The sequence below is a fragment of the Archocentrus centrarchus genome, chromosome 20 (genome assembly GCF_007364275.1).
Source record: "Archocentrus centrarchus isolate MPI-CPG fArcCen1 chromosome 20, fArcCen1, whole genome shotgun sequence".
NCBI classification, from domain to species: Eukaryota; Metazoa; Chordata; class Actinopteri; order Cichliformes; family Cichlidae; genus Archocentrus; species Archocentrus centrarchus.
The window spans coordinates 2,865,156-2,877,839 of NC_044365.1; the positions used below are offsets into that span (position 1 = coordinate 2,865,156).

At 43.0% G+C, this 12,684-nt stretch overlaps 1 protein-coding gene across 2 annotated transcripts in view; it reads right to left on the reverse strand.

Annotated features, from left to right (window-relative positions):
• LOC115799965 (NACHT, LRR and PYD domains-containing protein 14-like) overlaps positions 1–12,684 on the reverse strand; it is a 62,793-nt gene that overhangs the window by 22,224 nt on the left and 27,885 nt on the right. For both annotated transcript variants that reach the window (XM_030757269.1, XM_030757268.1), the window contains exons 7-8: positions 10,521–10,694; positions 8,697–8,894 (exon numbers count right to left, since the gene is read on the reverse strand). In XM_030757269.1, coding sequence (XP_030613129.1) covers positions 8,697–8,894; positions 10,521–10,694 — 372 coding nt within the window. The remainder of the gene's footprint in view (positions 1–8,696; positions 8,895–10,520; positions 10,695–12,684) is intronic.

A 12,684-nucleotide genomic window follows, 5' to 3' on the forward strand; every position in this document is an offset into this window, starting at 1 on the left:
CTGACCAAAGCACCTTGTTCCACATGTTTGCTGTGTCTCCAGCATGGCTTCTGGCAAACGGGACTTTTTATGGTTTTCTTTTAACAATGGCTTTCTTCTTGCCACTCTTCCATAAAGACCACATTTGTGCAGTGCACGACTAATAGTTGTCCTGTGGACAGATTCCCCCACCTGAGCTGTGGATCTCTGCATTTGGTCCAGAGTCACCGTGGGCCTCTTGGCTGCATCTCTGATCAGTGCTCTCTTTGTTCAGCCTGTAAGTTTAGGTGGACGGCCTTGTCTTGGTAGGTTTACAGTTGTGCCGTACTCTTTCCATTTCTGGATAATGGATTGAACAGTGCTCCGTGAGATGTTCAAAGCTTGGGAAATCTTTTTATAGCCTAAGCCTGCTTTAAACTTCTCCACAACCTTATTTCTGACCTGTCTGCTGTGTTCTTTGGACTTCATGATGCTGTTTACTCCCCAATATTCTCTTAACCAATCTCTGAGGCCGTCACGGAGCAGCTGTATTTGTACTGAGATTAGATTACACACAGGTGGACTCTTTTTAGTCATTAGCAGTCATCAGGCAACTTCTGAATGCAAATTGGTTGCACTCAGAGAAAAGGGGGCTGAATACTTTTGCACACTGCACTTTTCAGTTTTTTATTTTTAAAAAATGTTTTAGATCATGTATAATTTTCTTTCCACTTCACAATTGTAACCACTTTGTGTTGGTCTTTCACATTAAATTCCAGTGAAATATATTTTGAAAATATAGTTTGTGGTTGTAATGTGACAAAATATGAAAATATTCAAGGGGTATGAATACTTTTGCAAGCCACTGTATCTCTTACTTGTCTCTGTCTGTGGATGGGTGTCCTGAAACACTCGTTATATGTTCTGACATGTAACAACAATAATTTGGCTCTTAGTTGATTCTTGATTCTAAAGTTATGTACAATGATTTGGTCCTAAATTGATTCTAAATTCTAAATTTATGTACAGCACTTTTGGTCAACTGTTGTGTTAAATGTGCTGTATAAATAAACTTGACTTGACAAAGGTGAGTTGATTTGTTCACATCAGTCTTCTCCCTTTCTTCCCATTATGTATTTCTCATTTCTCTTCCACTCATCTCCAGTCTTACTTGCTCATCCTATTTTTTTGTCTTCTCTCCTTTTTGGATGTAAAGTTTCTTTTGTTCTCTTTTGTGATTTTCAATTTGGAAAACCTGCAGTTTGTGACACATTAAACTGTGGAAGAATTTGAGAGAATGTCTTTTCTTGGGATAATATTCAGCATTCTTATTCCTCCAAACACAACAAGTTGAGTTTTTACCAAAAAGTTCTATTTTGGTTTCATCTGACCACAGGATATTCTCCCAATCCTCTGCTGGATCATCCATATGCTCTCTGGCAAACTTCAGACAGGCCTGGACATGTACTGGCTAGCAGGGGGACATGCCTGGCACTGCAGGATTTGAGACCCTCTTGGCGTAGTGTGTTACTGATGTTAGCCTTTGTTACTTTGGTCCCAGCTCTCTGCGGGTCATTCATCAGGTCCCTCTGTGTAGTTCTGGGATTTTTGCTCACCGTTTTCAAGATCATTTTGACCCCACGGGTCCTTCCTGGTGTCCTTCAACAGCTCTTTGGTCTTGGCCATGGTTGAGTTTGTGGTCTGTCTGTTTGAGGCTGTGGACAGGTGTCTTTTATACAGATGACGAGCTCAAACAAGTGCCATTAATACAGGTAACGAGTGGAAGACAGAAGAGCTTCTTAAAGAAGAAGTTACAGGTCTGTGAGACCCAGAAATCTTGCTTTTTTGTTATTGACCAAATACTTATTTTCCACCATGATTTACAAATAAATTCTTTAAAAATACTATAATGTGATTTTGTGGACTTTGATGGGAATTACATACCTCTCTCATCTTTCTGTGTAGGGGAACTTGCACCATCAGTGGCTGAACTCCAAATACTTCTTTGCGCCACTGTACTGTTGATCATTAGCATGATTTAACTGACATGGTTTTGTCCTTGTTTCTTTCTATGTTAGGATGGAACTGACCGGGATTAATTCCAACTCCAGTGGGAATCCTCTGCCATGATCAAAGTCTTCAGAGAAACCTGACAAGAGTGGCGATCATCTTGGAAGGGAGTGCGGTCATGGCTGAGCTAGCCAGCCTTTCTCAGGCCTTCTGTGTCCTTTTTGGACCTATTTATGCCTTACACCTGGACCACCCCAAGTACATGAAGAATAGTTTCCACTTTATCCAGCAGGTGATGCTCAACCTGGGTCCCCAAAATTCAGACTGAAAGACCAGCTTGCCGTGTAGGAATCCTGCTGTTCCATATATCAAGTGGTTTGGTTTTTAATGTTGGACTTTTAGAAAAAAAACATGTCTGCCCTTTTTGTATTTCAGTATTGGCAGTGATATCTTGTTTGAATTTTCATCTGGATTCAGCCATATATTTTACTGTCATTTAGTTGTTACAGTACTTTACATGTTAAAGCATCAGAACTGCTGTTAAACAGTTGAGAAAGAGAAGTTGCAAGAATTATGGGATCATGAGCTGATTATTCAGTGTTGTTGGATCTCAAACAGCACAATGCGTGCAACCTTTAAGGGAATTATTAAAATAAAAAATGAAAATTCAGTAATTACTTAACTTTCATGCTTGACATTATAACCTTTAAAGAAATAAAATGGAAAAAGGATGTAATTTTGTAATTTTCTTAATGCAATTGAAATCCCACATGCTTAAGCCTTTAAGTTAAATTCACTCAAGTGCTCACAGTGGACACACATTATCAGATTAAACAGTTATTGTCAGTGGAACACAGGATTATGGACACTGTGGCATTAATAATAAATCTTCTTTCTTTGGCTTTTTGAACACTATAGCACATTTATCATTTTTAGTCCATATTCAGGTAAATATGAGCTGAAGCTGCTGTCCTGTTGGAAGCTGCAGGGCTCCTCGAGGGCCTGGCTGACTGCCACAGATGTTGGGCTGATGTTTGCTCTGCTCTACACTCTCAACACTGAACATCCAGAGAACTGGAGCTAATCTAAGAGCTGAGAGCCAAACTGTTCCAGGAACAGCCTCTGAGTGTTGGACTCAGACTGATTAGATTTAGATTTAGGTTGGTTTGAGCACAAAGCCCTAAAGACACATTTCTGATATGTCAGTATGTTGGGATTTATTTTTATCAACCATACTGATATTTAAAGTTATTATTCCTACTTCTGTTTATTTGCAACTAAACTGCTTTCTACACTGTAATAAATGCATATTGTGTGTCTAAGAGTAGCAGGAAGATTTGAGGCCTGTTTGAATTGCTCTTATTTGTGTTCAGGGCCCCAGAAGCTCTGCTACCCCTCCCTAACAGTCTGCTGTGGCCCAGCAGGCCCTCTCAGACCATCCTCAAAGCATACTCATCTTCTGCTCTAGCCCCGTGATGAACCTGTTGCTCATTCAAATTAATGCTTAGGGGTCTCAGCTCATAAAGCTGCCTTTTTTGGGTTCGTGTACAGGACACCAGTCATCCTGTTTGCCCATTTTTTGATTTATACTGGTTATAGGGATAAATCTGTCCAGTGGACTTTGGAAATGCAAATCAAGAAAGTATAAATCTGTCCATGCAACAAGTCCGGGGGCAAAATGGGCCTCACTTTCTCCCTCATATCTGCTCATTCTCCCTCATATCTGATCAGCGTAAGTGTGGGCAGTTGTAAATCCTTCTCCAAGAGTGCCTTAGGGTAGCCTCAAGGAGGTTGTTGCTGACAATTACTGTGATGAATTTTTCTTACTGTCTTGTTGATGGATTGAAAATCCCCCGGGATGTTTGTGCCCTTTCAGATAATGACAGTAGAATTAATAGCAGTTTCTAATGAAAGTTTGTAAATCGCTGACTGTGCACAAAACCCTAGACAAAGAAAGGGAAAGAGTATAAATACCACGGTTAGGAGAGGGAAGGGAAGAGAAGAGAAGATGTAGCGACTGTCTTTGTCCGTGTTGTCCGTTTTTCCAGCAACTACTAAGGCACAACCTCCCGGGAGGGCTTCTTGCTGTTACCTTTTTGCTTTTTGCTTTTTGTCCTTTGTTTTTTGTGTTTGTATATTTATAAGTACTTGTAACTTTTTGCAACAGAGCTTGCTCATCGCCATGGATCATTTGGACAGTTTGATTTTATTTAGACTCATACTTAATCTCAGCACGGGCTCTCCTCGGTCGGAGGGAGTGATGAGGAAGCCGGGGCATGATCAACAGGTTCTTTCTTCCTTTCTGTTTCTCTGTGTGTGTAACTCAGTCTTCATATGCTACTGTCTGTCTTTTTAACTATTTGTGTGCTACTAAGATGTCTAATAAACAGCCTGCATCAGAACCTGCTCAACCCTGTGATTTGTTGGTAACTATGGTTTTAATTGGGTTTTAATTTGCTGTCAAAAAGGAACATGGAGACCCCTAAAATGTATCCTACAAGTACTACTGAGGGGCAGCTGGTCCCATCTGTGGACACACAGTACTACACAACTCATCTCATACTCAACACACACACTTTGCATCAATCAGCAGCAGTTTGACTGGTTTCCAGGTGAGCTTCAGGTGAGCCATTTAGGATTCCTCCAGTCTTTGAGTCACAGAGCGTCACATGACCTCACCAAAGCTGATTGGTCGGTTGCAGTGACGGTCCTGGAGCCACATTAATTGTGATGTTGTAGGAAGAACAGGAACACGGGGATATCAGACTGTTAGTAGGTTTAGTCGTTCCTGTTTGTCCTTCTTATTGAAGTTACCTGCTGAGAGCTCACACTGTTCTCTGTAGGAATGATGTCAGTCTGACTCAGCACATGTTTGGAGGCATGTTTGACTCTGCAGCACATTTTGGGGCTGATGTGTGGGCGGAGCTGCCTGAGCCCTGCCCACAGTCTTATACTTAGAACTGTGAGTAAGAACTGTACTCAGTTAATCAGGGTCCCCTCTCTCTGAATTAGGAGAGTTCGGCAGGCAAGGTAACACCCTGTGGAGGGCCATATGTGGGCCGGGGACCATAAGTTGAGTGTCACTGTTTGAAGCTTTGAAATGTCCAATCCAATCCAATTCAATCCAATCCAATCCAATCCAATCCAATCCAATCCAATCCAATCCAATCCAATCCAATTCAATTCAATTAATTCAATTCAACTAGCACCAAATCACAACAAACAGTCATCTCAAGGTGCTTTGTATTGTGGGTAAAGACCCTACAATAATACAGAGAAAACCAAATAGTCAAAACGACCCCCTATGAGCAGCACTTGGTGACAGTGGGAAGGAAAAACTCCCTTTTAACAGGAAGAAACCTCCAGCAGAACCAGGCTCAGGGAGGGGGGGTCATCTGCTGAGGGGAGAGAAAAAAAAGACATGCTGTGTAAGAGAGCCAGAGATTAATAACAATTAATGATTAAGTGCAGAGTGGAGTATAAACAAAGTACATAAGGTGAATGAAACGAAACAGTGCATTATGGGAACTCCCCCAGCAGCCTAGGCCTTTTGCAGCATAACTAAGGGAGGGTTCGGGGTCACCTGATCCAGCCCTAACTATAAGCTTGATCAAAAAGGAAAGTTTTAAACCTCCATCTATCCATCCATCCATTCTCTCCCGCTTATTCGGGGCCAGGTCGCGGGGGCAGGAGCCTATGCAAAGAAGCCCAGGCTTTCCTCTCCCCAGCCACCTCCTCCAGCTCATCCGGAGGGACCCCAAGGCGTTCCCAGGCCAACCGAGAGATATAATCCCTCCAGCGTGTACTGGGTCTACCACGGTCCAACAACGGGCCAGACACCCCATACTGCCTCAGGACCTCCCAAAGGACACCCCGAGGGACACAGTCGAATGCCTTCTCCAAGTCCACAAAGCACATGTAGACTGGTTGGGCAAACTCCCACGCACACTCGAATATCCTTGAGAGGATAAAGAGCTGGTCCAGCGTTCCGTGACCAGGACGAAAACCGCATTGTTCCTCCTGAATCCGAGGTTCGACTAACGGATGGACCCTCCTTTCAGCACCCTGGCATAGACCTTACCGGGGAGGCTGAGGAGTGTGATCCCCCGAAAGTTGGAGCACACCCTCCGGTCTCCCTTCTTAAAGATGGGGACCACCACCACGGTCTGCCAATCCAATGGCACTGCCCCAGATCTCCACGCAATGTTGCAGAGGCGTGTCAACCAAGACAGCCCTACAACATTTAGAGCCTTCAGGAACTCAGGGTGAATCTCATTCACCTCAGGGGCCTTGCCACCAAGGAGTTGTTTAACTGCCTCAGTGACCTCACCCCCAGTGATGGTCAAGTCATCTCCCTCGTCCCCAGACTCTGCTTCCACTACAGAAGGCGTGTCAGTGGGATTCAGGAGGTCCTCGAAGTATTCCTTCCACCGTCCGACTATAGCCTCAGTTGAAGTCAGCAGCACCCCACCCGAAATACAAACCATGTCAGTGGAGCACTGCTTTCTCCTCCTGAGTCACCTGACGGTTTGCCAGAATCGCTTCGATGCCGTCCGAAAGTCTTTTTCCATAGCCTCACCGAACTCCTCCCACACCCGAGTTTTTGCTTCGGCCACTGCCCGAGCTGCATTCCGCTTGGCCTGCTGATACCTGTCAGCTGCCTCCGGAGTCCCACAGGCTAACCAAGCCCGATAGAACTCTTTCTTCAGCTTGATGGCTCCCTTCACCTCTGGTGACCACCATCTGGTTCGGGGGTTACCACCACGACGTCTTTGAGATAAGATGGGGCCTCATTATTCAAGACCTTGTAGGTGAGGAGAAGGATTTTAAATTCTATTCTAGATTTAACAGGGAGCCAATGAAGAGAAGCCAATATGTTAGAAATCTGCTCTCTCTTTCTAGTTCCATTGTCCAACATTGTTCTACTACAGTCAATGGACTAAAGCAGAGAAGAAAAAGTCAAGTCAAGTTTATTTATTAAGCACATTTAAAACAATGGCGTTTACCAAAGTGCTGTACAAGATCTATAACCCCAAGGTCTATACTCAAATTAAAATAAATAAATAAATAAATAAAAACATTAAAAGACAATAAATAACATAAAATAACTAGAAACATTTAAAACAAATACCATAAAAATATCATAAAGCAATCGTCTAAAAGGAGGCAGCACTGCAGCCAAATGCCAAGGAAAAGAAATGTGTTTTCAATAAAGATTTAAATGTGTGTATCATCTGAGCTGTGCATATATGGAGAGGTAGATCATTCCATAGCTTTGGTGCTGCTGCTAAAGCTCGATCACCTCTGTTTTAGTCTAGTTTTAGGCCTCTGTAAGAGCAGCTGGTTAGATGACCTCAGAGCTCTTACAGGGGTGTGACTGTGAAGCAGCTCAGACAGATACAAAGGTGCCAGTCTGTTTAAGGCTTTAACAGTAAGCAATAAAATCTTAAAATCGATTCTTAAACGGACAGGGAGCCAGTGAAGGGATGACAGGACCGGGGTAATGTGTTCATGCTTTCTTATACCGGTTAAAAGACGTACTGCCGCATCCTGCAGGTGGCGCATAGATGATTGATCTATGCCAAAGTACAGGGAATTACAGCAGTCCAGAAAGGAAGTGATAAAAGCATGAATAACTTTTTCCAGGTCCTGCTGTGGGAGATAAGGTTTTACCTTGGCAATAACTCTGAGTTGGTAAAAACTGATTTTGGTAACAGCACTTATTTGCTTCTCCATTTTAAAACTGCTATCTAAAATGACACCCAGATTTTTCACAGCATCACGACAGTGAGGAGCCAAATGACTCAGAGTGCCAGAGGAGTTGCTTGAGGGGTCAAATTTACCAAAGCATATGACCTCGGTTTTGCTTTCATTAAGATTTAGGAAATTGTTTCTCATCCAGGACTTAATGTCACTGAGACAGTTCAGCAGCGGTTCCCATGGATCTCTGCTGTTCAGTTTGATGGGCATATACACCTGGATGTCATCAGCAAAACAGTGAAAAGAAATATTGTGTTTCCTAGAAATCGACCCTAGAGGCAACATATACAATGAGAAAATAATTGGACCCAAAATGGACCCTTGAGGCACTCCACAAGAAAGCTTTGCTGTGGTAGAAAAACAGTCTCCTAGATTTTCAGAGAAACTTCTGTCAGTAAGATACGATCTGAACCAAGTCAGAACCGTGTTTTTAATGCCGATTTCATGTTCTAGGCGGGATAGAAGGATCTCGTGGTCCACAGTGTCAAAGGCAGCTGACAGGTCTAGAAGTACTAAAACTGCGGGGCTACCAGAGTCAACAGTTAAAAGCAGATCGTTTAAAACTCTTAAAAGAGCCGTCTCTGTGCTGTGACGCAATCTAAAACCTGACTGAAACTTTTCCCACATTCCATGTCCACTTAAAAAATGCTTGAAGTTGCTTAAAAGCAACTTAGATATCGGTCTGTAGTTTGAAAGAACATCAGGGTCAAGGTTCTTCTTCTTGATTAGAGGCTGTACAACTGCATGTTTAAAGGCAGCTTGAACACAACCAGATGCAAGAGAACTGTTAATCAGAGCGAGGATAGTTGGTCCCACTGAATCAAAAGCCCTGCTCTTTTTTTTTTTTTTACCATGAAGACTTTACCATGAAGATCCTCAGTGTGGATCACTATAATATCAACCTTATGTCTGCAGTTTAGTGTTTCACATCAGATTAATCTCAGCACAACTAAAACATGGAGACTGACCTCAGAGTTTCAAGAACACATCGTGGACTCTCCAGAAAACCACACAGCTGCTTCACTCCTGAATCCTGCAGCTTGTTGTTGAGGCCTGAGGACTTGTACCTGTTACCCAGGTCCAGCTCTCTCAGATGGGAGGGGTTGGAGTTCAGAGCTGCTGCCAGATAATCACAGCTGATCTCTGACAAACAACAGCCCTCCAGTCTGTATAAAGAATCAAAGATGTGTGTTTATTAGACAAAGTTTGAAATCATTCAGTGTTTCATAATCAGAGCTGGAGAAGCTTCACAATGTACAAGTTTACAAAATCAGTTCTTCTTCTTCTTCTTCTTCTTCTTCTTCTTCTTCTTCTTCTTCTTCAGAGGCTGACAGCCAACATAAAGATGTATTACTGCCACCTAGTGGCTGCACTGATGATATGAGAGCAGCAGCAAGGATGGGAGGTTCCAATCTCACAAAGCCTTTGGGCACTGATCTCCACAGCCCACTAGTACATGTGACCTTTGACCCCTGATTCTCTGAAGAATTCCTGTTTCCCTTCCAAAGCTCCAAAGTGCTGCTGTGCCTCCATTGATAACCCCCTGCAATAACACATCTAAACTGAACTCCTGCACAGCCTTGCTTCTAGATCTTAGTTTCAGAGCTTCTCCAGCTCCTCTGGATCCACTACATTTGAATCCAACATGTTCCACTAGTTCCCTCTCTTCATGTTCCACACTGCCCTGGATTCGGTTTTCCTACAAGCTGCATAGTTGACTTTAATCCTGTGTGACCTTCCTGACCTACAAATACAGCTTCTTCCCTTCTCTTTCTCCCTGTTGTCTTGACTCCATCCACTTTTCCCTCACTTCTGTGGAAGTGTCTTCCCTTTGTCCCTGTGTCCCACCTGTGCTGCCATTTCTTTGGCATGTTGAATCCTATCCGTGCTTTTCCTCCCACTTTACAAAGAGCCACCTCCACCTGCTCTCCTTTAAGTTCCTGTTTAGCCAAAGTGTCTGCCATTTCATTTCCTTTAATATCCACATGTGCTGCTCCCAAATCCATTTCATTTCCCTGCCCTTCTCCACCAGGTGAGGATCCAGCAGGAGTGCTTCATCCAGGAAATCTGGCCGGCTCTTTGAGCTGAAATGATGTGAGCTAGTAAGCACTGAAGCTGCATCTGAAGCAAAGATCACTGTTTCTTCCTGTCACTTTTCTGTCCACTGCAGAGCCGTTATTATTGCTGTCATTGCTGCTGTGTATACTGCTGTGTGCTCTCACATCCTTTCTGATTCACTCACTCTCAGCTTTGCTGTTGCACATCAACTTCCTCCATGACCTGTTTCCATGCCGTCTCCTAACTTCACCTTTATTAGCTTTGACATTCATGTCTTTCTCTTCTTTCTCTGAGCGTCTCTCTCTCTGTTTCCACAGAAGCTCAAAGTCTCTGCAGCCTGTTTGGATCTGCTATCATCACATCTTCAACAGCCTCATTCACATCCCTCACACACTCTACAGCCTCATCAGGACTGACTTCATCTTCACTGACTGATGGAGCACAACATGAACCTGTGGAGGCTGAAAAACTGTCCTGTCAAACATCTCCCCGTCACCGCTCCACTTCTGTCAGCCTTTAAATGAACTGCTCAAGTATGTCACTTCTATTTGGAGCCAAAAGGAAAAAGTGTTGTTCAGTCGTTTGGAAAGACACAACATTTCTGAAAGCGCTCAAACTTCTTCACATTTGTCTTCAGACACATCCTGAACATTTAGGGACCAAAGAAAGTTTCAAACATCAATCAAAGATCTGAAATATAGAAACACAACAACAGCTGCAGTCAGTGAACTGACCTCAGAGTCTCCAGTCGACAGTTTGGACTCTCCAGTCCAGCACACAGAAGCTTCACAGCTGGATTCTGCAGGTCATTTTCACTCATGTCCAGCTGTGTCAGATGGGAGGGGTTGGACTTCAGAGCTGAGGCCACAACTTCACAGTGAGTCACTAAAGGTTTACACAGAGTCATTCTGTGATTAGAGAAAATATGAACTGTGTTATTGTAAAAGCAGAAATGTGCATTATAAACACAGACTGAATGTATATGAAGACAAAACAGAGTGAGGTCATAATGTGATGAACATCTGCTCTGCACATCTGTGCTTCAGCTCCTCTCAGCTTCCTGTGTTTGACACAATGATTGTCTGCAGCTCTCTCAGACCTGCACACTTTTAATGAGAAGCTTTGTTTGGCTGCAGATCTGCAGATGAAGGAGGAAAATGGCCTCACATTTAGGCTCCATAATGTCCACAGTCTGTCAGTCACAGCTGATCCAGAGTCAGAGTCAACACCAACATTTGGACTGTTTCCTGCTTTGAATCTGACTCCAGGTCAGCTCAGTGAAGAGTTCCAGCTGGGAAAGATGATCTCTCTTTGCTACCTGCTGCTGTCAGGTACACTTGCTCACGCCCACACGCAGGAAAAACCTGCTGACTGTTAGCAAACGGAGCAGGAATCAAACTCATCACTGGACAATGATGATGAAGAACTCAGAGCTGCTGAGAGAAGATCTGATGTATGATGTATCACAGATGTTGGTTATTTCACCGTCCTGATGTTTCAGATATCAGTGAGTTAAAAATAAAAATCAGTATCACACCTGTCATGATCTTTGTTAGCGAACAGCTCTGAGTTTGATAGTTTGATATGATTTGATATTTGATTTGAGCTCTGATCAAATTAGATTCTCTCCTAGAAAAACACAAGATATAATTTCATGTTAATCCATTGTCTGTTATCCCAGTTAATTATATTCTTCCTAAAATACATAAACCTTATCCGACATTCCTCCCAGTCAGGGCTGGACAGGTATTTGGGCATATTGGGCATTTGCCCGGTGGGCCGAGTGTCCTCAGGGGCCGATGCTGTTGGAATTTTTTTTTTTCCCTTTTTTTGTCTAAGAGCGGCCCACAATTTAGAGGGTGCAGCTCATTGACCCATCTTCAATATAGACAGTGGACTGAAACAATCAGGATATAGGATGGAAGCGGCCCCACCCTTTCTCTGCGTGGTGCCCTGTAACTCCCACTTGTTTCAGTGTGATAAAGGAGAGGCAATGTGGAGAAACTGAAGTAGCAGAAAGGGGGTGTGGAGAAGTTACGTGCGACAGAATTGAAGTGTGTCACTGTAGAAGCTATAAAATGTGTAAAGATCACAGAGTAGAATGGGAGGTAAAGCCTTCAGCTTTCAGGCCCCTCTTCTGTGGAACCAGCTCCCAGCTTGGATTCAGGAGACAGACACCCTCTCTATTTTTAAGATTAGGCTTAAAACTTTCCTTTATGATCAAGCTTATAGTTAGGGCTGGATCAGGTGACCCTGAACCCTCCCTTAGTTATGCTGCTATAGGCCTAGGCTGCTGAGGGGTTCCCATAATGCACTGTTTCTTTTTATTCACCTTATTTACTCTGTTTATACTCCACTCTGCATTTAATCATTAGTTATTATTAATCTCTGGCTCTCTTCCACAGTGTGTCTTTTGTCCTGTGGAATCTGTGGAATTTTAAAATGATTCAGACTGTTCAGTTATCAGAGTGTTTTTGATCACCTTTATACTGATGGACCTTTTTCGGGTGGGTTAAGAGCAGCTCAGTTCTTTCTCCACAGTGGACCTGAGCAGATAAAAGCACTGCCTGTATCGCAGATCTGACTGGAATCCTTCTAACTTCGAATTATTTCATGTTCACATCAGATTTTTCCTAGGTACTGGCAATCAAAAATAAAAAAATCTAAATATAATATGGAAAATTGCTTTACTGAAATCATGTGGGCATCAAATAATTACACACAAAATTTCAGCCTAGTATCTCAAATGCTCTTTGAGCTATCGCATATCAAAGTAAGGTTTGATTGTGGCGTGCTCAACACCGTCGGTTCCACGATACATTTATGTCGTAGTTTTTGGATTTATCAGTGAGAATAACAATCATAGCAACTAAAAATGTCAGCACAGTCCCTGAATGT